At 47.0% G+C, this 26069-nt stretch overlaps 1 protein-coding gene across 1 annotated transcript in view; it reads right to left on the bottom strand.

Annotated features, from left to right (window-relative positions):
* The window catches only part of SRP54 (signal recognition particle 54), a 136466-nt gene that overhangs the window by 88267 nt on the left and 22130 nt on the right, over window positions 1-26069 (bottom strand). The window contains exons 2-5 of the mRNA XM_085627433.1: window positions 22681-22788; window positions 21009-21100; window positions 17988-18072; window positions 17666-17843 (exon numbers count right to left, since the gene is read on the bottom strand). Coding sequence (XP_085483559.1) covers window positions 17666-17843; window positions 17988-18072; window positions 21009-21100; window positions 22681-22758 — 433 coding nt within the window. The 5' untranslated portion in view covers window positions 22759-22788. The remainder of the gene's footprint in view (window positions 1-17665; window positions 17844-17987; window positions 18073-21008; window positions 21101-22680; window positions 22789-26069) is intronic.

Raw genomic sequence — 26069 nt, 5'->3', positions numbered from 1 at the left:
GGGAACTCGTTTTGACCAGTGCCCAGTACCTTAAGATGGCTTCCCTCCTTACTTGCAATATCTGGTAATAGAACTAGACAGCACAGGGGGAATATCTGCTCACGCAGATCTGGCCCCACATAAAATACATTTGCACCCTGCCTTAGGGCTCAAAGGCCTGCTGTAGGGGAGACATATGCTAGATCTAGTGACTTTGGCATTACACATAGGAGTGCTTCATATCATGTTTTCACTCCTGGTTTGCACCATGTCACAGAGCCTGCATTGGCAGCTAATGTGGAATTTGTATTAGGATCCCTTAGGGCGGCATAAGATACGCTGCAGCCCTTCGGGAGCCTCTTTAGTACCCATGCCCTGGGTACTTGGGGTAACGTTTACAAGGGACTTACAGGAGTGCTAAAGTCCTTCGTAACACAATAAGACTTCACCCTGTTTCAAGAAAGGAGCACTGGCCCCGAGGACTGGCAGCAGGCCTCAGTGCACTGCTGGAATCAAATATCAGCATCTAGTACCTAAAAAGGGGCAAAAAGTGTGTGCCCAGTTTCGTACACCCATCCCTGTGAACATAGGTACGAGCACTGGACTAAATGAGCGGAGAGCACATAAACATACAACACAACTTAAAGTGAAGAAAGACAACGTGGGGGAGATTTCCACAGACTTCACTGCTTCCACCAACCAAGAAGCAGCTTACACTCGCGTAAGTTGAACATCTTTCGCAAACGTGGTCAAACAATTTTAACCTGTTGAGCCATGCTCAATCTGAAACTAGTCTACATGCCGGACTACTGACTACTTCCTACATTTGTGCCTAGTTTTCCCTTCCTCCCAGGTCACTATGTAGCAAATCCAGATGTTTGGTGGATGCTCCAAAAGGTGCGTCCATCCTACTCTGTCATTTTAGAGGAGGAATATTTTCAGTTTAATGGCAGCGTATAGTGGGTGAACTTCAAACAGATTTCATACAAAAGCTGGTTCAACAACGTTACAGTTCGCGTTCGGAAACGGTTCTAGGAAATAATCGCCACTTTACAAAAACCCTTCATCCTATTTTCACTGGCTCTTCTACAAGAAAAGGGACTCAGAAAACCAGCTGGATTTGGGTGTGGTCAGGAAAGGAGCATCAGACTGGTGCAGGCAGATTCCCCAATGCTAGAAGATGGGCAACAGAACACAAACAAGGAAGGTGTGAAGGGGAGCTTCCCTCCTCCCACCAGCTAACTCCAAACCATAAGGAAGAGAATGAGCAAAGCTGTCTAGTAAAGGCATGCGTCACTAAAAATTTACAACATCTGCCAGCCACATTACAGTCTGGAAACAAAGTGAAGTATCCACCCTAGCTACGGTTGGTGGACACTTTCGCTTTACCCACTTTCAAAAGAGCTAGACTCTGCAGAGCAAACTTTTAGGCAACACAATGATAGGAAACAAGTTTTCCTACTCGGAGCTTACAGCCCACCTTGACTTCTTAAGAAGGCCAGTTACGAGACCATGTGTTACAGTGACCCTCATGGCCAGATTACAGTTACCATCCATCAGGGCCTAAATACTTGTGAGAATGCTCATAATTATTCAGTGTCAGGATTGCAGAAAAGTGGGAAGGGGCAGGAGTAAGCTTTCCTCAATATAGGTGTACTCTTCTATACGTGGAAGAAAAGGCAATAGATTTCCCTGAACGGAAAGGACCCCCTCCAACCCCTCCCTCACCCCGACTTTTTGGAAAGGTTAGAAGCCCACTGACAAAGATCTTCTATGAAGATTTAAGTGAGGACAAAGAGTCTACCCAAGATCAGAGGGTTTTCGACCCAGTGTGACTCAGAATTAAGATCACAGAGAATTAGAACATTCTACACAGAAGTACCCGGAGGATGATGTTGGGCTGTGTGCGGGTTTCCTTGCTGTGTCTGCTTGTATGCTCTGCTATTGCGGTCTATAATCTGACAAGATGAGCTTGTGCCTCAGTTGTGTGTGCAGCTTGGAAGATAACAGTCCTCGTTCACCCTTTCCACCACCATTCCCCACATCCCACCCATTTCCAGCCAGTGTCCTTTGGTGGAGGAGAATCCATTTGGCTGTGTTATTGGTCAGTGCCTCATGTCCATTTGTCAGAGGAACAACAGGGTAACCCCCCGCCCACCCATGTGACTGGACTGCTAACAAGGAAGAGAGTAGCTTCTGCTGTGGTCGCATGTGGCAGAACTCCTATAAACTTAACCATGCCTAAAAAGTAAAAACAGGTTTCAGTGAGGAAACTTGGGATTAACACTGGTAGCTTGGCACAAGTAGACAAGCGTCTCTCAGGGAAAGTGCACGTGCAGAATGAACAGCATTAAATAGAACATTAATGTTGAGAAATCAACAGTCAAATTCCAAAATTAACCAAATTTAGTTAGATCACCTTAATAATCAGCATAGCAAATCAATGATGCAAATCTGATGTAGGGTTCATGAAATACGAACAACAATGAACATGATGTCTTCTTTGCAGTGAAGGGACGGTCTGATGTTCATTACAAATGGCCCTTGGTAGGATCAGCGTATACTATGGTGGACTGAATCATGCAGCGTCGAAGAATCAGACAGCTGTCTGATTCTTCGACGCTACCCGAGAGCTACAGGTTACTAATGAACCTAGTGCCATCCGGACTGCATAATTCAGTCCACCATAGTATACTCCGATCCTATGTTGTACATTCTACGCATTATTACAAGCCGCTCAGGGCCACAACTTTAATTTTCCAGCACGAAGGATCCCTGCTGATGCTGGTGCCCCTCCCTCCTTCACCTGTCCCCCCGTCCTGATAAAGACCCCACCTCCAAGACACTCAGTTGGCTGGTTCGCAAAGGGGTCGAAACGTTGACTTTTCCTTTTACATCAAACCTGGATAACAGTGAAATATTAACTGCGGCAGTTGCTTAGGATTTTGCATTTATTGTGTGTGCCAGAAATCTGGCTGGATAGGTTTCCTACCGTTGTATGTTGATGTATATATATATATATATATATATATATATATATATATATATATATATATATATATATATATATATATATATATATGCACTACCTTTCCACTGTACAACCACTTGCACTGATCGCACTTTTAGCATCTGTCACCTCACGTTATTTGCACCAGCGTATTAAAGTTGCAGAATGTGAAATACAGCTTATCTTGTGAATCATTGATCTATTGACAATCGTTTCCTAATTGATTAAATCATATTCCTTTACTGTATGGCATTTTAGTGTCGTCATATTTTCTTCTTCCATTTGATCATTTATTGGCTGTTGATACACCGTGAATAATTTCCACTGTGACTATCTTTTTGTGTACTACTATTTACCAGAGTCCAGTGGTCGAAGGGTTACCCCATTGATACACAACTCTACAAATTTGCCCCAGCAGGCTTCTTCTGCGGTTGTGTCCCTGTGCTACAAACAGGAGGCTAGTCAGCTGGCCCTTTGAGTTCTCTTGGCTTGACTGGGCTCTGGAGACAGCTTATCCCTGAGCAGGACACAGCAGCTCATCTCTTCACTACCGACCAAGCGCAGCCCTAGTCAGTACAACCTCTTTGCTGGTTTCCTCATGCAGCACGGCAGTCTTTCAGTCCTTCAACCATGTTAGTCGAGATCTAGGTGCCCCCTTTATGCTCGGAAAGTGGCCTCAGGGCAGGATGCATTTGGTAGCCAATAGGCTACCAAGTTCCCTCCCACTTTGCGACCACTTGCTGTGGAGTGTGGCATCTGACTATCTCAGGATGCACCATTACGCCCACTCCAAACCATTACATCCACTCCAAAGATGGCGAGACGCCTCTCCTGGTTTACAGACTTCCCTAGCCGCCCCGGGGTGATACTACCTCAGGGCTACATGCCCCTGGAAAAACTGGTTTAACAATTGGCTTCTCCTCTATCTCCAAGTGCCAGTGTGTCTGATTAAACAATAGGACAGCCCCTCTACCAAGTGCTACCCATTTGCGCTTCAAAGGTCGCTTCTTATTTGAAGCTCGCCTTCTGTACGAACACCCGTGTGGCTTCCTGCTGGAGGGAGGTAACACTTCTCTCCCGTGAAGGCACCTATTATGTCCTTTCTTGGGAGTCGTTACCATGTCACGACAAGCCCTATGTACATCAGTAAATGGGCACTGGAAACCTTGAGCAACTAAAGTTGCAACTGCTAAAATTGCGCTTTGCCCACCAGTGACATTCAATTCAATTTAACAATTAAATTGGATTTAATGCACAGATTCTTTTGATATAAAAAAGTACCAACCTTAGTAGTCCCATTCAGACGCTAGCGGGCAGGGGTGCCAGGCTTTAACTCTACTAGCCAATTTGGCTACTAGCCTTTCCACAGTAAAATAAAGCAGTTTAGAGTTATTCCTGCTGGAACAGGTAAAAGTAGTTGTTCCAATCTTTAACATAGAGTACCCTGCCTTAGGGCACGTTAGGCCGGACATAGGGATGACTTGCATACATTAACAAGTATTGGCATAGCCAATAGGTCTCGCTTTTGGGACCTTATAAATATTTATTTATGCAGCACACTATCCTTGGTGCAACAACATCAACTGTTGCATGGCTAAACACTTATAAAGTCCTAAAGGCGAGACCTATTGGCTATGCCAATGCTTGTTTTCTTTGCCTCGTAACACTCCATACAGTGCTTGTGGTTTCAGTTCACTCACTCCGTTCTCCCTCTCTTTTTTTAATGCAGTTTTATATAGCGTGAACCCCCTGTGATCTTGGGCAAATTATTTAATCTCCCTGGTTATACAAAAAGAATGAAACTGGAGAGAAAGACATGGGAGGGGAAGAAGATGGATACACAAAAGACTTAAGAAAACAGTGAAAACTATGGGGAAACGGTAAAACTGGAGAGGCTGGAGGTGGGCACGGAAGACACAAATATACGGCTGGAGGTGAGGCGAGAGGAAGAAACCCTAGGAAGCTGAGGATGCAGACATTTAGAAGGACATGGACAGGCCACACGTGGGAAAGAAGGCAAAGTGATCGATAAGGGGACACTGGAGAGGCACATGGGAGGGCTGAGAGAAATAGGGGCGGGGAAAGAAGTAGAGAATACACGTGGGGAAACGAGCTTTGAAGAGAAACACGAAAGGAAAGAGAAAAAGACACGCGGCCGTGAGAAGCGCTCTGTAGTGGGGGAGGGGCGAGCCAGACAGAGGCAGAGAGGCAGAGCAAGGCGCAAGCGTGCGCCGAGGGGTGGAGGAGCATGCTGTAAGGCTTAATGAGCCATGAAAGAAAGGCAGATGGCGGCTACACGCGTGCGTAACCGCAAGCTTGAGGCCAGCAAAAGCCTCTGGTAGCACTTTAAAAACCCACCAACTCAATGTCTCGCAGTGCAGCGCATGCGCTGGCTCAGGCGAGACCTAAAAAGGGAGGTAAGGGCTATGCCATTACTTTAAATTGCAAAGTCGAGTTAGTAGTTTTAAATTGCCCTTCCAGGCTGCAGTGGCAGACTGGGAGCCAGGTTTTACCGTGCATCACTTACTGTGGCACAAAAAGTGCTACAGTCCCAGGGAGGACACTAACTTACAGGCCCTGGGTACCTCTGGGACCAAATACTAAGGACTTCTAGGTAAGGTAGGCTACGCCCATTGGGACAAGCCAATTAAAACTTCACCATTCTAATGGTCATCACACATGTACTGTGTCCTGCGTAGGAGGGCTCTGGGCATTTCAGAGATATTACACTAGTCCCCAGTAGTCTAAATGGGGGTACAAAGTCAGAGTAAACCTGCAAAGCGCCTGTTTCCTTAATATATTCATTTAAAAAACATGCAAAAAGATGCACTTTCTTATGCCCCCCCCCTTGAATCGAGCCTCGAGGTGCTGCCAATTTTGGGATGCAAGCTCCTAGCATTTCTGAACACTACAAAAAACGAATTTGGTCATTTAATTTCCCTTGACCCGACTTGTCTCCCAAATACCAGTGGCCCCTCAGTTATCACAAAGGAAGGGATCCCATTGATTTATTCAGGATGGAGGTTGGTGGTACCGGAGAGGTTTGGAAACATCATGCTCCACATTATAGACCTGGGACCAAATTATGATAGGATGCACTTTCCCAGTTTGTGCTACAGTGCCACGTAAAACAGGTGCACCGTGTGTAAACAGAGGGCTGCCATCGGGGGGTGCACTCTCAGTGCGCCCCCTCACAGCTTCTTTGCCTCTGCACCCGCGTCTATAATACGGCGCGGGCGCAGAGGCAAAGGGATTCCCTCATTTGCATGGGTCCAAGCCCCCATATAAATGAGGGAATGCCCTCTGCTGTTAGCGCTGGCACATACATAGCACCGGCGCTCTCTGTATCACAGAAGGGGCCACACAAGAGTTTGAGGCCTCTTCTATAATACCAAAGTGCCCACAGGGGCACGCAAAGTGGGCGCCAACACCTGTTGTGCCCCCGGAACACTTCCGTAATACGTCCCCTGGTGCAATTCTCCTTTGAAGTCATGCGCCTGAGAAACAGGATCTCTGTGATAAAGGAATATGCTACTTACCAGTATGCATCTGTTCTTGGCATGTAGAGCTGCAGATCTACACACTTTTGCATAGATCGCCATCTGGTGTTGGGCCCGGATGTTTGCAGTTTGTTTTTCCTCTTGGAAAGTCTTTGGAAGTCACGAGGTCGGTGACTCCTCCCTTGGTTCGTATTGCGCATGGGATTCGGCTCCATCCTCAGATTGTTTTTCGCCAACAGGGAAAGATGAAGCGTAGTAATAACAGTGAAGAAACCCATGTGTGTTGTATCTAAATAAGACAGACTGGAACAGATAGCCAGGGAGGCGGGTTGGCGTGTGTAGATCTGCAGCTCTACATGCCAAGAACAGATGCATACTGGTAATTAGCATATTCCGTTCGAGGCATATGAGCTGCAGATTACACACTTTTGCATAGACTATATAGCAGTTCCCAACCCTAGCGGCGACCACCGGTATCTCGGTATCTGTTGCAGTGGTTTGAAATAGTGTTTTTAGTACAGCCTGGCCCACACTAGCTTATTGCTTGGTTTGCACATCTACACAGTAATGTTTAGTGAAAGTGTGCGGTGTTGACCATGTAGCTGCTTTGCAGATATCATCTAATGGGATGTTCCCTAGAAAGGCCATAGAAGCCCCAATCTTTCTTGTAGAGTGGGCATTAGGGGGAACAGATAGCGTGCGTTTTGCTTTGTGGTAGCAAATCTGTATGCATTTTACAATCCACCTAGCTATCCCTGATTTAGAGATGGGGTTGCCTTTATGTGGTGGAGAGAAAGAGACAAACAGTTGTTTTGTCTTTCTGAAAGGTTGTGTTCTCTGGATATAGTAAAGTAAGGCCCTTTTAACATCCAGTGTGTGTAGAGCCCTTTCTGCAACAGTTCGAGGTTGCGAGAAAAAAAACGGTAATTCTACCAATTGGTTTAGATGAAAGGGTGAAATGACTTTAGGTAGGAATTTTGGGTTGGTACGGAGGACCAACTTGTTCGGGTGCATTTGGAGAAAAGGTTCTTGTATAGTAAGTGCTTGTATCTCACTGACCCTTCTAAGGGAAGTGATGGCTACAAGGAAAGCGGTTTTCCATGTGAGAAATTGCAGTTCGCATTTATGCAAAGGTTCGAAAGGCGGTCCCATTAGCCTTGTGAGAACTATATTTAAGTTCCACACAGGTGAGGGTGGTACTCTGGGGGGAATTATCCGTTTGAGGCCTTCCATGAAGGCTTTAATGGCAGGCACTTTGAAAAGTGATAGGTGCTCTCTGTTTTGTAGGTAAGCGGCAATTGCTGCGAGGTGTAGCCTAATGGATGTATATGCTAGGTTACACCTTTGTAGATGGAGCAAGTAGCATATGATGTGCTGTATAGATGCGTCTAGAGGGTTGATTGTGTTATGGCAATAAACAACAAATCTTTTCCACTTGGCAACGTAGCAGGCTCTAGTGGTAGGGCGTCTAGCTTCTCTGATGACGTTCGTACAGTCGGGGGGGGAAGGTTAAGGTATCCGAATTCTAGGATCTCAGGAGCCAGATCGCAAGGTTGAGCTGAGATGGGTCCGGGTGTCTGATCTCTACATGGTTCTGGGTTAGGAGGCATGGTGAGAGGTGTAACTTTTGGAGTGGCACTACCGAGAGTTCCAACAACGTGGTGTACCACGGTTGTCTGGCCCATGTTGGAGCTACTAGAATCAGTGTGACGAAGTGCTGTTGTAGCTTTCGCACCACTAATGGAATTAGTGGGAGAGGTGGAAAGGCGTACGCAAATTTGCCTGACCAGTTCATCCATATCGCATTGCCTTCAGACAATGGGTGTGCGTATCTGGCGGCGAAGCTTGGGTATTTTTTATTTTCGGGGGTGGCGAATAGGTCTATCTGCGGTTGCCCCCACATCTGAAAGAACGGGTGAAGAACCTGCGGGTGAAGTTCCCACTCGTGGATTTGCTGCGTCTGTCTGCTGAGCAGATCTGCCATGGTGTTTTGGACTCCTGGGACATGTTGGGCTAGGAGAAAGATTTTGTGTGGAATTGCCCATCTCCATATGCTCTGTGCTAGTTGAGAGAGCTGTGGAGTGTGTGTGCCGCTTTGTTTTTGAATGTAGTACATGGCCGTCATGTCTGTGCGAATAAGGACTGCCTTGCCTAAAATGTGTGCCTGAAAAGATTTTAGGGCTAGAAAGATTGCCAGTAACTCCAGATGGTTGATATGGAGTAACTTTTGTTGCGGCGTCCATGTGCCCTGCACTGTGAGGTGTAGTAGATGAGCTCCCCAGCCGGAGAGCGATGCGTCTGTTAGAATTATTTGTGGAACCGGGTCCAGAAACAGTCGACCTCTGGAAAGATTTGTGGTGTTCCACCACTGCAGAGAGATGGGTGCGACCGTCTACCAACACCGGATCTGTCAGTTGCCCCTGGGCCTGGTTCCATTGGCGCGCTAAGCACTCTTGGAGAGGACGCATCTGGAGTCTTGCATGGGGCACTATGAAAATGCAAGAGGCCATCATCCCCATCAGTTGCACAAACACTCTTGCTGGGAGAGAGTGTTGAGGTATGAATCTTTGACGCAAAGCCTGAATGCTTGCAATCCTGGCAGGATTGGGGTAGGCTATGGCTTTTGAGGTGTTTATGATGGCACCGAGGTATTGCTTTGTGTGGGATGGTATTAGCTGGGACTTTTGGTGGTTCACTGTGAAGCCTAGCTGGTGAAGTAGTTGGATGGTAGTGGCGGTGTGATGTACACATTGGTTGTAGGACGTGGCTTTTATTAGCCAGTCGTCCAACTATGGGAAGACGTGAATGTGCGGTCTTCTGAGGTGTGCCGCCACTACCGCTAGGCACTTGGTGAATACCCTTGGTGCTGTTGTGACCCCGAATGGGAGCACTTTGAACTGGTAGTGTTGCCCGTCCACTACAAATCTGAGGTACTTTCTGTGAGCATGGTGTACCGGAATGTGAAAGTATGCGTCTTTTAAGTTGAGTGTGGTGAGAAAGTCGTCTTGGGAGAGGAGCGGAAGTACCTGCTGAAGTGTGTGAAAATGGTCCGAATGTATGTATGTGTTTAGAGGTCGGAGATCTAAGATAGGTCGTAGAGTCTCCTCTCTTTTTGGTATCAGAAAGTACAGGGAGTAGACCCCCAAATTTTGCTGATTGGCAGGTACTTGTTCTATCGCCTGTTTTTGTAGGAGGGAGATTATTTCCTGTTTTAGTAACGTGGAATGTACTTGTGACATTGGGCGTTGCCTGGGTGGAATGTTGGGGGGGGTAGATGTCAATTCTAGGCAGTACCCTGAACGAATAATTTGGGTCACCCATCTGTCTGATGTGATGGTCTCCCAGACGTGAAGGAAACTTTGTAATCTGCCCCCGACCGGAGTGGGATGGTCTGGAGGGAGCAGGGGGAGGTCATTGGGTAGGCGGTGTGGCAGAGCGGGCGGTATTTGTTTTGCCTCTGCCTTTATTGTTATTGCCTCTATAGCCGCCTCTTTGATAACCCCTTGTGAAGGTGGATTGAGCAGGGGATTTGTAGGACGTGGACGCGCTATCTGAGGAGTAGCCTCTGGCCGTGCCCCGAAAGGAAGAGCGGCGAAAGGAGCGCCTAGGAGGGCGTGACTGCAAGGCTCCCATAGATTTTGCCGTATCTGTGTCCTTCTTCATCTTCTCGAGTGCCTCATCTACCTTTGGGCCGAATAGATGTTCTTGATCAAATGGATGATTTAATATGGAGGCTTGTACCTCCGGTTTAAAGCCTGAAACTCTCAGCCAAGCATGGCGACGGAGGAGGACGCTAGTGTTAATGGCCTTACCCTCTTGAATTAACTCATTGGCCCTATTTTTGTATTTTTCTGGGAGATGGTGCATGATGGTTTCTAGCTTGTCATAATGCGCCCTGTCGTATCTGGCCAATAGCACTTGAGTGTAGGCGATACGCCATATATTGGCTGCCTGTGACGCAGTGCGCTTTCCTGACGCGTCCAGTAGCTTTGACTTCTTGTCAGGTGGTGGTGCTTCGCCTGACGCCTGGGAGTTTGACCTCTTCCGTGCAGTGGAGACCACTAGGGAATCCAGTGGCGCTGGCCCTTTGATATAGGCAGGATCTGTGGGGACAGCTTTATACTTCTTCTCTATGCGTGGGTTAATGACCCTAGCCCTGACTGGGTCTTTAAAAACCTCTGGCGCATGTTTTATTACCCCCTTGAGCATAGGTAGTATGGAAGTAGACCTATGTGCAGTATCAAAGGTGTCGAGGAGGAAATCTTCCTCTACCGGGTCAGTGTGTAGCTCTACCCCGTGATAATGTGCCGCCCTCTGAAGTAGGTGGTGGAAACCTAATGAGTCCTCTGGTGGAGATGGCCTGGATGGATAAAGGTCATCTTGTGGGACATCTGGAATGTCTGGATTATTATAATTGTCCCATGGGTCTGGGGATCCTGTAGGGGTGGGGTCTTGTGGCACATCCCTTGGATTATAGTATGGGTCCCCCTGATCATCATGGTCTGGAGACGGGGTCGGAGAGCGATGAGGCAGGGGTGGAGAAGGCGGAGGGGGCGGAGGTGGAGAGGGTGGAGAGGGTGGAGGAGGTGGGGAAGGCACTCTGAAAGGGGAGGTAGCACAGTCTTTCCTCTTTGGAGGTGGAGGCGGAGCCGGTTTGTCCAAATGTCTCTTTTTAGAAGAAAGTGCCAAATGTCCAGTTTTTGGATCCTTGGTAAGTGTCTTTTGCAAGGGATCCGGTATAAACAGTTCCTGAGACAATGTTTATTCCGTCGGCGCCGAAGGTTTCGGGGCAGATGTCTTTTTAGGCTTGTCCGTGCCGTGCTTTTTTGGAACCTCCGTTTTTTTGGTCGGCGCGGAGGTAGGCTTCGGCGCGGGAGTGTCGGTGCCGAGGGCCTTATGGTGTTTGTTCGGTACCGAAAAGCTGGGTTTCGACACCGAGGGCTTTGGTGCGGAGCTCGATGTCGAGGTGGAGGACGGTCTCTTTTTCGGTGCCGAAGTGTGTTTATCGGCACCGCTGGCAGGCTGGCTCGAGCCCGAGCCGCCGGAAGGCTTATTAGGCTTCTTCACCGGGCCCGAAGGTGGGGTGTTCGAAGCAGTGTCTTTGATCTTGCCTAGGCCCGGAGGCGAAGGCGTGACCGAAGCCTTTCTGGGTGTCGGTGTGGGAGGGGGTATAGTACTCACGACCCTCTGCGCCGGGGTGATGTCCTCCACATCCGAGTCGTCGGCTTCGGAAGCACGGACGAGGTCCTCTTCGGTGCGCTGCTGTCCCGGAGCTTCGACGTCGTCCCCGAAGATGTCGACAGGAACTGAGGTCGAGGAGTGCGCCATGTTTCGTCTGGCCCTTCGATCTCGGATAGTCTTTTTTGATCTGAAGGACTTGCAGGCGGGACAGTCTCGAGCCTCGTGTTCAGGGGAGAGGCAGAGGTTGCACACCTCATGAAGATCGGTGTGGGGGAATTTGGACCCACATCGAGGGCACTTCTTGAATGGAGGTCCGGGACCGGAGCTTGGATAGGCCCGAAGGCCGCCGGCGATGACTGCAATCGAAGATGTGTCGAAGAGAAGGTGATTGAGGAGATTAGGATCTGAACAATACCGCGATGAGCGAGGATTCCGCTTCGATCGTCGAACTGGAAATGTTCGGAACCGGAGCACAAAGTATTACATCCGAGCCCGATGGCAGAAAAAAACAATCTGAGGATGGAGCCAAAGCCCATGCGCAATACGATCCAAAGGGAGGAGTCACCAACCTCGTGACTTCCAAAGACTTTCCAAGAGAAAAAACAAACTGCAAACATCCAGGCCCCAACACCAGATGGCGATCTATGCAAAAGTGTGTAATCTGCAGCTCATATGCCTCGAACACTGACTTTCATTAACTTGGGCAAATCCGGCTTTTCTGTATGTGAACTGCTAATTGCTAGGAGAGCATTCCAGTATACTTGAGCGTAATCTGTAATGGTGGGCATTGCCGAAAGAGCGCCATTTATAATCTGCATTTTCCTACATTACATGTGGACAAAAGGACTCAATTGTATGGCTTTGGTAACCGACGACAGGCAGCAGGCAACATCTGGAATCTTATCTAGGCCGCTTAAGATGATAGAAACTTATGGATTGCATTGTTGAGCATCCTTTTAAGGTCTCAGCTCTAGCTAGCCTGTGCGCTTTCTCGAAAGAGACATGTTGTATATACTTTGTGGGATTAAGCCTGCCCTTTGGCTTCCCATTTGCCGGTTCCATCGTCTCTCTCCTAATATTTCTCCTCATTTGTTCATGGCATGCATGCCTCTTCTTGTGTTTAGCCGTCCCCAAGAGCAGGGACCAATAGCCGTCACCAAGAGCAGGGACCAATTGCTATTACCCATCCACTCCTCCCATTTAATGACCATTTTAGGAACTTCTTTTTTCATTGTTCAAGAGCCCATCTCAGGAGTGGTCGTGTTTTCAATCGCTCAGAGTGCCACGCCGTTTCTGTCATCAGGCCTGTTAATCATGTTCTTAACTCGTTTCTTGTCTCGTCCACCAATCACCTGCCTCCCGCTGTCGCTTTCTCCATTCCATGCTTCCGTGGCTGCTTGCACTGTGCTTCTCTGACCGTAATGGAACAGGCCTTCAAATCATGTTCTGATCTTGTTTTTTCAATCCACAGCATGCTTTTCAATTACCAGGAGAACATTCACAGGGCGAGTGAGAAAGTCAGCAATCCCCTCCATGGCGCTGGGGTGCATCTGAATAGTAAACGCTCTGTAGTCTGTAAAGCAGTGCACAGTACATCAGCAACCCCCTCCATAGTCTCGACTGCCTTGCAAAGTCACATGACCACTTTGTTTCAGCTGCCCTTAATTTACTCATTCGCTCCTCCTCCCCACCCCGAGATAGTTACAAAAACAGTAACACATCATAACGGGCTCGCTGGTTACTAATAAAACAGGCTGCAGAATGGGCTTGCTTCAATTCACTGAATCGTCATTGCAAAGTGCCACTTGCCACCAACTGCACTACTAGGCGCTGGAGTGCATCTGTATAGTAAGCGCTTTGTGGTTTCGAATACATCGCACAGTACATAAACAAGCACATGGTTTGCTATGTTGAGGGATTACAGGTTAAAAGCATATGATCAGTTAAAGGCTTATTGAAAGAAAAAATAAACAAAGGTATTTTCAACAGACGGCACACTGCCTTCAGGCAGTATGAATTGCCCTAAAGCAGACGGTACCTTCTGTTCTTGAGAGGTGAACAAAATAAGTATCATGATTTTACTAGGTAATTTTGGCAGCGCTCATTAAAGGAAATTGACACATTTCATATTGTGTTTTGCTCTCTATCAAATGATAAATTTTAATTTGGGATGCCTTCTCCATGTATGCCCATGGTTACACAAAGCAGTAACGGGGCATCAGCTGCTTGGGTGCCGCATCAGCCTCAGGAACACTCACCATCTGGCCATTCAAAGCTGAAACGCATTGGCATTGACAAAGGCAATAGCTCTCGCATTGCCAATGGATGTACTCCTTTACTTCTCTTCAGTACAAATGAAAACCTGCATGTACGCTAAACAGCTCTGTCTGGAATTTGAACTTGGTGTAGTTCCTTGTAGGAAGCCGGCTCAGTATATACTATACCAAAGTGAGGTCAAGTGTGCACAGAGTCCAGTGGAACCCCAAAGGTAGGCAGAGGTAAAAGTAGATAGCACCTTACTCTCTATTTATGGTAGTGTGGGCGAGCAGTAAGGCTTTATCAAAGGGTTGTGTTAAGCATTTGTTGTACACACTCAGGCAAGATATGATGTCACACACTCAAAGCCTAAGCTCAGACCAATTTGTTTGTATTAAGAATATTATTTCGTTATTTTATTTCTAGAACCAAGCCAGGCCTGGTGCAAGTAAATGAGATAATACTTTGCAAAATCTTATGCAGTGATTTACAGGTGAATGCAGGTTCAAATGCAGTTGGTGGAATTACAGGTAAGTCAACAGTTTGAAATTACTTTTTAGTTACTTTGCAGATTACTGTGCATGTTACTTATTGGATTACTCTTTAAGTTAATATTGCTAAACCGTGTGATATGCCTAGATATCACACTGAAACATTTCCTAGTCAAAAGGTAAGTAATTCAGTTTTTACACATATGCAGTTTAATGTTTCATACAAATCAACTCCACACTTAGAAGAATTTAAGGGAGGAAATGAAGTTAAAGGTTTACAGTTAAGTACTTGTTTGTGGTATTCTGGGGTTAGAACCAGGGTTCCCCCAGTGTCGAGGGTGCACGCTCAGAACACCCTCAGTGGCACTAGGGCAGCCGGGTGCAAAGTGCGGAGGCCCAATGTTATCCAACGGGGGATAGGGGGCCTCCGATTGATGGCAGATCACTAGCAGGCCACAAGGGTGTGGGAGCAAACCTCCTGGTGTTAGGCTTAGGGCAAAGGGGATCTGATTTAACACACAAGGTGCACCCGCAGCGGCACAGGGGCAGCTGGGTGCAGGGTGCGGTTTTGGTATTGGGTACCCCCGTTTTCAATTGGAGTTGCCCGTTTGGGATTTAGGCTGCAGGTTCGGTCCAGGAAGATTTCCGGGAGAAACCAACAGCTGGGCAGGTAAGTTGGAGGCTCGGGGACTTCGGTGCACCTCGGGTTCTCTTCTCCAGGGTGCAGGGCGGCTGGATGCAGGGGTGTCTTTTCAGGTCGGATTTCACCTTACCAGGCCACTCGCAGGTGTCTCCGTGCAGAGGCTGCAGGCGACGTCGGGGAGTCCTAGAGGGGTCAACCCACAGTGAACTCTGGCGCGCTGGGGGACGTCACTGGGACTGGTGGGCCACCCGGATTCAGGCCGTAGGTGTAGGGTGCAGTGGTGGTTCCAGGCATCAGGTATCTTTTTCCTCAGCAGGCTCAGAGGGAAGAGATGTGGCGCCGCGGCCAGGGCGACTGACTCCGGAATCTGGGGATCACAGTTCGATCCCCAGCGCTAGATTAGCCAAGCACCATGTGACTCTGGGCAATAGTTTGCTTCATCTTCCCGACGGCCCCCAGCGCCTAGAGACCCTTAAGGGTGATTGTTCGATATAAATATATATTTTTTCTTACTTTGAACAGAGCTGCTGTTCACAGGAGATCCGGTCTTTGTTGAAGGCAGTCAGTCCTCCTAAAGGTTCTGGAGGTTGTTAGCAGCAGGACAAGGCGACTTTTGGCGCAGGATCTCTTGAAACTGCAGACGGACCGGTAGAGCTGGGGCCAAGCCAGTTCTTCTCAGCAGTCTCCTCTGCTGGGCGTCTTATTTCGTCGTCCTTCGTAGGTTGCGAGAATCTGCCTTCTTGGTTCAGGGCTGCTCCCTAAATACTGGATTTAGGGGCCTTTTAGGGGTCTCGAGGTCAGTAGCCAATGGGCTACTGACCTTAGGGTGACTACACCCTTGGTGTGCTCACCTCATGTGGGGGAGTGGGCACAATCCCTAATCCTGATTGGAGAGTGCCTGGTATCTGCAAGACGGCGGGCACCTCGCCTCCCCCACCTGAGGGGTGGGGTTGGCAGAGGTGGGCACACCTTCTGGGCTGCTCTAATTTTTCCCTCCGAAAAGGAGGGGAGACAGGAAGGGGGCTGCTCCTGATAGCAGGAGAGGCTGGGGGTCGCATTCCAAAGGCGGCCAGGCCTTTGAAGCTCCACTGCCACAGATGGCTCTCCCTGACCTGGTGGAGGTGTGAACACCTACGCCCAGGAAAGGCTTGGTTTCTGGGCTCAGGGAGCAAATGCTCCCAGCTCAGGTGCCCAGAAACATGTCTCGTGGTGGCAGTCTGGTGTGCACCAGTCAGGGAATCCACCAGAGGCTGGCCGTTTTTCAGGGGGGAATCTCTAAGATGCCCTCTGAGTGCATGGTATAATAAATTCCACACTGGCATCAGTGTGGGCTTATTATGCCGATAAGTTTGATATTAAACTTCACAGAATTCAGTAAAGCCATTATGGTGCTGTGGAGTTCGTAATGACAAACTCCCAGACCATATACTCTTTTATGGCTTTACTGCACTTACAATGTCTAAGAACGGACTTAGACACTGTAGGGGTACAGTGCTCATGCAACTAGCCAGCTAGAGGGGTGGCTGACCAATACCATAGACTGTGGGGTGCAGGCATGGCACACAGGTATGAGTGCCATGTCGACTCTTCGCTTTTCTCTGCACCGAAACACACAGCCTGCAATGGCAGTGTGTGTGTGTGTATAAAGGTACAGGGCCTCTAAGGATGGCACAATAAGGGACTGACCCGTGGCCAAATAGTACCAATTGGGGGTACAAAGGTACAGTTTTGGGAAAGAACACAGGCACTGGGAACCGGACTGGCAGAAACCCAGGGTGCATCAAGTCAAAGCGCATGAGAAATCTGGCAAAGGTGGGGGTGAGGGGGGTGTTACTGACACAGAAAGCCAGCTTCCTACATTGCTCGATTGTCACATAGTTCTTAAGTGATGACGATCTGCCAAATGCTTGACCTTGCTTTCCCATTGATCCGCAAATCCTTGGAAGATGCTCTTGGAATAAACTGGAAATCAGCGCTTAGCAGGATGGCAGAAGTACAATACTATCCAAGGCCCAGAACACAACAGGCATCCGAGAGTTCCTCATCACAGAACTGCCCGTTACCTACTGGAATGGAGAAAATGATAGAAGCAGGAAGCTGTAAAACAGACGGGAAGCACTCTGTCGAAGAGAAAAGGTGAAGGCATTATAAAAAGACTACAGACATTTCAGGGATTTATTTTTGAAAATGTCTCCTAATAATCCCACATTTGTAAAGCGCAAACGTATCACCCGTAGGGATATCCAGGCGCTAGGAGCAGTCGGGTAGATTAAGTGAGCTATTGCCTAGAGTCACATGATGCTGAACTGCCGCCAGTGATCGAACTGTGAGCCCAGCGCTCCTGGGTCAACGGCTGAGGCTGCGCCACACCTCTACCTCCTAATAAAAACGAGGTTGCTAAGATGAGATGCCATTTTGAAAAAGGTTTGGGGGTGCTTCTTCGTGATATCAGGCACATACAAACATTTCAATCTGAAGAGGTCCTGGTTGTCGGGATTTTTTGCTTCCTTTTTTCATGAAGAATGCTGGGGAGTGTTTCCGAGACTGGGTTCTTCTCAAATACAGATTATATAACAATAAGATAAAGTAAGTTTTTCAACCTAGCTTGCACATGCTCCGTCCAAATTTCTTAAAGTAATAATTTCCCACCACATGCACATCTCCTGGGTAGGGCTTACCTTTGAACAAGTCGTGGTCTTACCGCTCCCCTGCAACCCTACAAACATGATGATGTTCTGTTTTCCTTTAGTGGGGGTCCAGGCTTTTACCCCTGGGTCGACAAGCTGGGGGTAAAAAGGTAAAACAAAACAACTATAATGATACAGAACTCAGGTTGAAGGTCCAAAAACAATAGTGACAGCGCTTGTCCTCCCTAAAAGTGAAGCAGCAGCATGCCTGATACATCATCAATTGTGAATTACATATACCTTGACAAGTTCTTTGAAGACCGCATGCTGAATCATTTTGCGTTTGTTGAGGCCGGACGCCATTTCCTCCAAATCAATTGCAGATCTAATAAAAGAAATATACTTTTCATGGATAGCAGTCTAGTCAATCAAACATTTTTACTGGTGACTAGTCCCAAGTTCCAAAATATTTACTCCCAGCTTCACTGAATGACAGACGTCAGGTGAGGAAAAGAGGGGGGGGGGGGGGGGGGGGAGGGGGTGGAGATTATCGGGGCTGAGGGCGGTGGAAGCACCGTGGGAGCTCAGCAATGTAATAGCCAGAGGTGCTGCAGGTCAGCCTGGTGATGTCTTTGTCACACTTTAGCTTTAAGCCGTCTAAAAATTCACCTCTTTGCCTCCCCCAGACTTCATCCCAAAACCACACAAATCATTAAGCTTCCTATCATCTTTTTCTCTCAATACAACATTTAATTTTTCAGCAATAATGCTGCCACAAATTCAGTGCTACAACTGAGGCCCAGAGCAATACAGTCTTGGCTTAAACCCAGAGAACAGAGTTTTAGGTGCACAGGCTTCAACTCCCCATAACATACCTCTGCGGGCTGGTGTCTTACTCCACCTGTATCTATTGAGTTTCTCTACTAGACAAAATGAGGGAAACAGCTTAATTGTACAGTGGTTGTTGGAAGGGTCAAACAGCAAAATGAAGGATCTGCCAAGCCAATGGGGTAGGGATGGAGACTAGGAAGGCACTGTATTGCACGGTGCGCTGCGCCCTCACACAATGACAAACAGCATTTTTACTACAGTGCTTTGATTCAAACTCCTCACAATTAACTACATGACCTGCGCTGCTTTGCTAACATTTTTCACTTTTTATATTCAACACTCTATAATTCAATGAATCTACAGGATCAAAGCGGCTTCTCCGCTGAGGCGGAGGAGCACCACCCCGCTGCACTGTGAGCAGTGCAAAAAGGAAAAATAAAATGAGAATTCAATGTTACTGCAGGTAAAGGAGTGATGGGCACTTACGTGGGCATGACGGTTTGGCTGGCTGGCCGGCCGTCCGTCCGTCCGTTCGTCCGTCCGTCCGTCTTGGGCCTGTCAAACAGTCATGCGCACTTAGCATGTTCTTCATCTGGTTGTATTATATAGCCTTGGTGGAGAACATGCATAGGCTCCCAGTCCTGGTCTGAGCGCCAAACCACGGGGCTCAGACCAATCAACGCTACTGTCATGCTGGTGACAGCAGCGTCGTGTCTGGCTAGGGAAGCCTGGGTTCCAGGAGCCAGGAACCGAGGGACAACAGTGGAGAAGCGGAAGCCGACGTTGGGCAAGTAAGTCTTCTTTTCTTTTTCTTCTAATATCCATCCCCCCTTAAATCCTTTCCCTAGTTGCCACCACTGGACAATCAATCCTAATTTTTGTGTTTTATTTCACAGATATGAACCGAAGATTTTTTCATCATGATGCTGTATAGTACCCTCTCTGACTGCAGAACTGCTTGAACTGGTTTTGCACAAAATGCAAAAGTAGCACCTCTGAAGAGGTGTGAAATTGATTCTCTTTATGAGCAAATGGAAAATTACATTCAAATTTGTAATTGATGAGCACAAGCAGCCCTTACATGGCTCTCAGCTCGGGCCGTATCCACAGACAGTGAGCAGTGTTCTGTCAATTGATACGGATGTATACAACTAAGTGTTCTGTGTCATGTATATATATTCCCTTTAAAGTGCTGTGTTAATCATACATGCAATCCTGACTGTAGCAACCAGACTACATTGGCTTGTATTGAAAGAAAGGGTGTATATACGAGGACGATTTACATACATTTTAGATCTTGGCTCCAACTGACTATTTTCTATTGAGCGCCCTGGTCAGCTGAGAGGTGAAAGGTCCTTGGTAAGTTTGCTTTGCTGCTTGCTGTTTTGCAATAAACTGTAGATTCTAACTAATTAAATATTGGGTGTATTTCTATTTTCTAGGCATTTCTCCTCACATGGGTGACAAGCACGGAGTGGAAAATGAATGATATGGTCCTGATGTACACCTACGAATGCCCAGGTGAAGGTGGGGGGCGAGGGGGCCCAAAACAACGGTTTACCCAAATGGCCTGTTTTTCACTTTTCATCCATATTTGAAATTTAAAACATGCACAGTTAGGTGAAAACATGTCTCAAAAGGTCAAGTAATTCTATGACCGGATGTGCTACCGTATTCATATTAGTCCGCTCGTTCTTGAACAAGTTTTTATTACATCCCTGCTCTACTATACTTATGAAGCAAGTGTGTCCACTTCTCAACTGATGCACTGCAGTATAATAAAGGTTTATGTACTATTGATATGTAGTCGCCTTATGAACAGCTTTAACTTTAGATTGCATGCACTAAAGGTCAGTGTAATGGGGACCTATAGTACATTTACAAGTCTGCTTCGACAATGCTCACATCAGCACTATCACAGACGCCGAAGTATATATTCAACCTCTGCTGTTCCACATTAGTAGTTGATCCTACATTCTGCTTGTGTACCCTTGAGACTCGAGTACTCTGGGTTCCGGGATTATTCTGAAAAACGACACATAATTGAAATGCATTTTGGAAATGGCACAGCTATACACATACTTCCCACCAATGGAGATGGTTCTGGTCCCGGGGAGAGACTCCAATGCTGGAACAAGAATTGGGGTTCCCACTTCACTTGCTCCTTTGTGGGAAGCGGCTATTGTGATCAATGAATATATAAAGCTGCTTCTTTTTTCAGCTCGTCACCCATTTGATATGATCCAATTTATTGTTCCTTCTGCTGTAACACTCAGAGAGACTACAGTGTGAGTGGCCTTCAACACAAGCAAGAGTGAAGCACACTTACACGGCAAACTCACCTTGTGGCACAACTGCACACACAATACTCTCAGGCACACATGGTCTATACCTTTAAACACACACAAAGCATGTGTACCCCACACTCTCCTGCACATACCAAGCATGTTTCTCTGACCCCTCCCATCCACATGTTACTGTAGCACTTACTTGACATTTTCTCTGAGCTGCTTCACCAGCTTAATGTTGACATCTGCTTCTAAGAGAGCCGTGCAGACCTCCTTGAGCATCGCCCCCAGCACCTGCAGAACAAGCACATGTCAAAGCAAGCGGCAACATCAGGAGCAATAAATGGCATAATTGTAAGTTTGAATGAAAATGTACAATGCTCAAGAAACACTACATGGACTGTAACCACGGGGACCCAAGAGCACCACGTTCATTTTGTGCTCAACATTATGCAAGGACAATGGTTGTCTTCCCCACCTCCCTAAAGAAAGCCATGGTAAGCCCAAGAAGAAGGTACAAGACTAGGTTTTACAAAACCAAACTCACGAGTTTAAGACTTAAGGATGTGTGGCTAGCAGCAAGAAAGGTCAGAGAGAGAAGAGGAGGAGGAAAGAGCGAGAGATACAAGGAAAGAGCGAGAGATACAAGGAAAGAGAGCGATACAAGGAAAGAGAGCGATACAAGGAAAGAGAGCGATACAAGGAAAGAGCGCGATACAAGGAAAGAGAGCGATACAAGGAAAGAGAGCGATACAAGGAAAGAGAGCGATACAAGGAAAGAGAGCGATACAAGGAAAGAGAGCGATACAAGGAAAGAGAGCGATACAAGGAAAGAGAGCGATACAAGGAAAGAGAGCGATACAAGGAAAGAGAGCGATACAAGGAAAGAGAGCGATACAAGGAAAGAGAGCGATACAAGGAAAGAGAGCGATACAAGGAAAGAGCGATACAAGGAAAGAGCGATACAAGGAAAGAGCGATACAAGGAAAGAGCGATACAAGGAAAGAGCGATACAAGGAAAGAGCGATACAAGGAAAGAGCGATACAAGGAAAGAGCGATACAAGGAAAGAGCGATACAAGGAAAGAGCGATACAAGGAAAGAGCGATACAAGGAAAGAGCGATACAAGGAAAGAGCGATACAAGGAAAGAGCGATACAAGGAAAGAGCGATACAAGGAAAGAGCGATACAAGGAAAGAGCGATACAAGGAAAGAGCGATACAAGGAAAGAGCGATACAAGGAAAGAGCGATACAAGGAAAGAGCGATACAAGGAAAGAGCGATACAAGGAAAGAGCGATACAAGGAAAGAGCGATACAAGGAAAGAGCGATACAAGGAAAGAGCGATACAAGGAAAGAGCGATACAAGGAAAGAGAGATACAAGGAAAGAGAGATACAAGGAAAGAGAGATACAAGGAAAGAGAGATACAAGGAAAGAGAGATACAAGGAAAGACAGAAGTTTAGGGGAAACAAATTGTGCTCAGTGGAAATAAAATTTGCCAATTTCACCGCTTAACATCAAGAGGACTTATAGTGGGTACCAATATCATGACATGGGCATTATGAGGAGCACAATCAATAGACAAGAAAAGCACAGACAGTACAGCTCCAGGAATGCTTAAAATATGAAATGTCCAAAGACCAGCACTGCACAAAGATAGAAAATGCTCTGCAACCCAAGAATGATTCAGTCTCTGGCTTTAGAATTATTAACGAGGGCAGTCTGAAGTCTCAGCATTGTTGGGCACTATTTGTATACGAAGGTGCTCAAGTAGCATGGGGTGACTGGAGATCAAGAAAAGACCCCATGCCAGAGGTAAGATGCCGCAGGATGTCAAAGCAGTCACCAAATACCCCCTGCACTGTGATTACCTCTTCATTGATAATGGTAGCATTGCTCAGGGAGCGTAGGGCGGAGGTGATCTTCCTCCCTAAGTCGGCCAACACCATCTTGGCGGCTTCTCAGTCACTCACGCTAGTCTGGTGAAAGGAAATAAAAACACATCATTTAGTGTCATTAAAACATAAAACAGCTTCATGCACATGGGCTCGGATAGAATGACAAAAGTTTCAGTAGTTTGCTCCTGCTCGCCTGTAAAAAATGAACTTACTGTATTGTACTAAGGGTAATCATATGAACAATGCCAAGTGACCGGTGACAGTTATCTTGTCCCACAGTGTACAGTGCTACACACAGACACCTCACCCCAAACCTTACAAGGCTCTCCCCCTTGGCTTGCCATCAAGTGAACCAACTTCAGCGTGGTCCCGCACTGTAGCTCACGTTTCAAACAGACCCAAAGCTCTTAATTTTGGAGGGAAATCGGAATGCATAAATAATGATGTGAAATACTTAATAACCAGCCCCAAGTTTTTTCAAACGCATTGTGCGTCTGCTCATGGCAATGTTTTCCCAGAAAGCACTACACAACGACCATTTTGGGGATCCTCTTTTCCTCCACATCTGGTGATGAGCCACTTTGTAGCTCCCAGCATTGCCTGATCACCACAATGCTCACTCCCCTCCTGCTGGAGGGCACTAAGGACTCCAACCGTGGAATGACCTCAGGGTTGCGGGTCACGTGTAGTCCCAATATTCTGTAAATATGGATCAACACCTCCTTCCACAATGTTAGAATTTTCAATAAGCTCCACAATATCGTACCAACATCTCCCTGCACCATAAGCAACTATCAGAGGTGTTACGAAACATAAGTCTTAGCCTCTCCGGTGTTAAATGCCCCCTCACACGCATTTTCTACTGTTTCTCTATGGAGCAGGCAATGTATGTCCCTGAACGCAGGGGGGAGAGCCCCCAGCTCTCAGCCCATTTTTGCTCCTTAAACTCTCTTCCCAGTTACCGCTTCCACTGTCTCCAATTTCCTTTTCTTTGGTGAGCTCAAACCAATGGGGAGTATGGAATACAAAGTGGATATCAACCTCTGTGTGGAATCATAAATGGACAGGTATTTTTCAAATGCCGTGATTGGTCTAATCGCTGCAGCTTTACTTTCGGCGTTTAGTGCCCAGTGTTTGAGCTGCACATATGTATGCCTATCAAGTTCAGACACCACCACCATCTCTCTTGCAATCATGAAATGAGTTAATTGTGGGTCCTGTGGTCATATCTTTTAAATCTAACCTTCCACGGTCTCTTCGGCTAGGGAGATGCCTGCCTTCTATGGCAGGAGATAACGGTGGTTTATGATGTATGGGGGTGTACAGCGATGGGAAAGTCATCGGTCCACCTTTGCTGCTGATCTATCCCATATCTCCAGTGATGTAGGATGGCTGTGGGCAGGACATGGAGTATGTAGAGAAGACGGGGAGGGATGCTCATTAGAACATCATTGATGCTGTTTAACCACGGTGCGAACAGGTCACTCCAATGAATCAGATTAGAGAGGATCGGTGATTTCAGGCGGGGGGAATTAAGTCCCAGCCAGTCAGAGGCAGTTCTAGAGATACTTAGGCCTAACATCGGATGGACTTCTTAGCCTAAGCTAACCGGGTGAGCACGCTCAATGCCTGTAGGTGATTCCCTGATACATATTAGGGATTTCAGATTTCTGCAACTTTACCGCAGAAGCCAGAGGCTTGGTCAAAGTCAGCGAGCAGTGACACGAGGGCTGGAGACGAATCTCTGGTCCACTTGATCAAAAATCAGACTGATATTGCATTTGACCCGGACACATTTCACACCTCGAATTCCAACGGCTCCACTAATAGCAAAAGCAAGGTGGGCTAACAAAAGCAGGGACAGAGGCAACCTTTTACCATGTGCCTTTCCCCAGGTGTATTCTGTCAGGGCATCTGCCATTGACCTCGTGTGCGGGAACTTTATAGTTCGTCAGTTCCCACATCTTCATTCTAGGTCCCATCTAAATCATTGATAGGTAAGTCTTTCATAATCCCCAACGTAATCTATCAAATGCTTTTTCAGCATCAATGGTTACTATTAAAGTTGGGACCCCCTTCAGTTTCACCCTCTCAACCAGGTGTCCCACTCTGCGTACACTGCTAGACCCTTGCCTATATCCTATAGGAACTCCTCTTGGTCAGCTTCGACCAGTGAAGGGGCGGGGGGGGGGGGGGGCAGAGGACGGGAATCATCTAGTCTAATCTATTGCTGAAATTTTTAGTAAAAAAAAAAAAAAAAGTTTAAGAGTGAGATAGGGCAATAAGATGCACACGCCGCAGGGGTTTTCCTGCCCTTCCAATTAGTAATTTCTGTACTATCCATCGTTGGGGTGAGACACTGATGTTCTGAGAGAGAAAAAAAAACAATTGCTGCTATAAAATGACAGTGTGGTGCCATCTGGGCAGGGAGCCTGGTTAGGCTTCATAGATTTTATGGCAAGATAAAATCTTTTTCCCCCCAAAATGGTATGAATTTATCAGCTTGTTAACTGTGTAAATGGACACACAGGTTTATAGTTTTAGGCCAATATGAAGCAGCCAAAACTTGCTTGGGTCAGTGACTAGTTATTTCCTGGAACAGAAGTGGGTTCTTAATAGTGAACCGGACTGCCTACTTTACAATTTCTGTCTAAATGTGCTCTTCCAGGTTTGCTTCAAGATATCAATCAATCAGGGTTTGTTAAGCGCAGCTACTCATCCGGAAGGGTCTCAAGGCGCTGAGGGGGGGTTGCTCAGCGCCTAGGCACTCACGGGTTGTGTCGCAGGTGAGATCAGCTGTCTGATAGATATGAGCACAATGCAGGATGCTTTTGGAACAATTTCAAAGATCTGAACCATGGGACTCTCTCAGACGTACACAAACAGTTTGGTTTAAGTACACTGCTGAATGGTCCAATAATTGTTGGGTCATTTCCACGAGTGAGAAGGCAGATAGTTAACACCATACAAAAGGCAAACCTGGAGGCACTTGCTACTAAACTAACAATTCTCCTTGCCATTTCGCAAAACTGGGCATTGAGGTACAGACTGATGTGCCTGAGCTGGGAAAGATAGATGGATTCACCATTCTAGAGGCCAGTAAAACTGATACAATGCTACCCTTATGCTGCAGATCTACACAAAGTTTCATTTCTGTACACATTTCTACCTCAACTTTAAGGGATAGTAACAGTCTTTACTGTGCTACTTTGGAGGATGAGGTTGAAAAGTATTAGCTGAGTGTAGGTGAACCACACTTCTGGCAAATACCAATGAACTTTAACCAACAGGTAAACGTTTAACAGTTTAAGAAAAGTATTATGCTGGTAAAAGACGAAGCAAACCGAATTGTTTTAAAAACG

The sequence above is a fragment of the Triturus cristatus genome, chromosome 9 (genome assembly GCF_964204655.1).
Source record: "Triturus cristatus chromosome 9, aTriCri1.1, whole genome shotgun sequence".
NCBI classification, from domain to species: Eukaryota; Metazoa; Chordata; class Amphibia; order Caudata; family Salamandridae; genus Triturus; species Triturus cristatus.
This window is presented reverse-complemented; position numbering and strand designations above follow the sequence as displayed.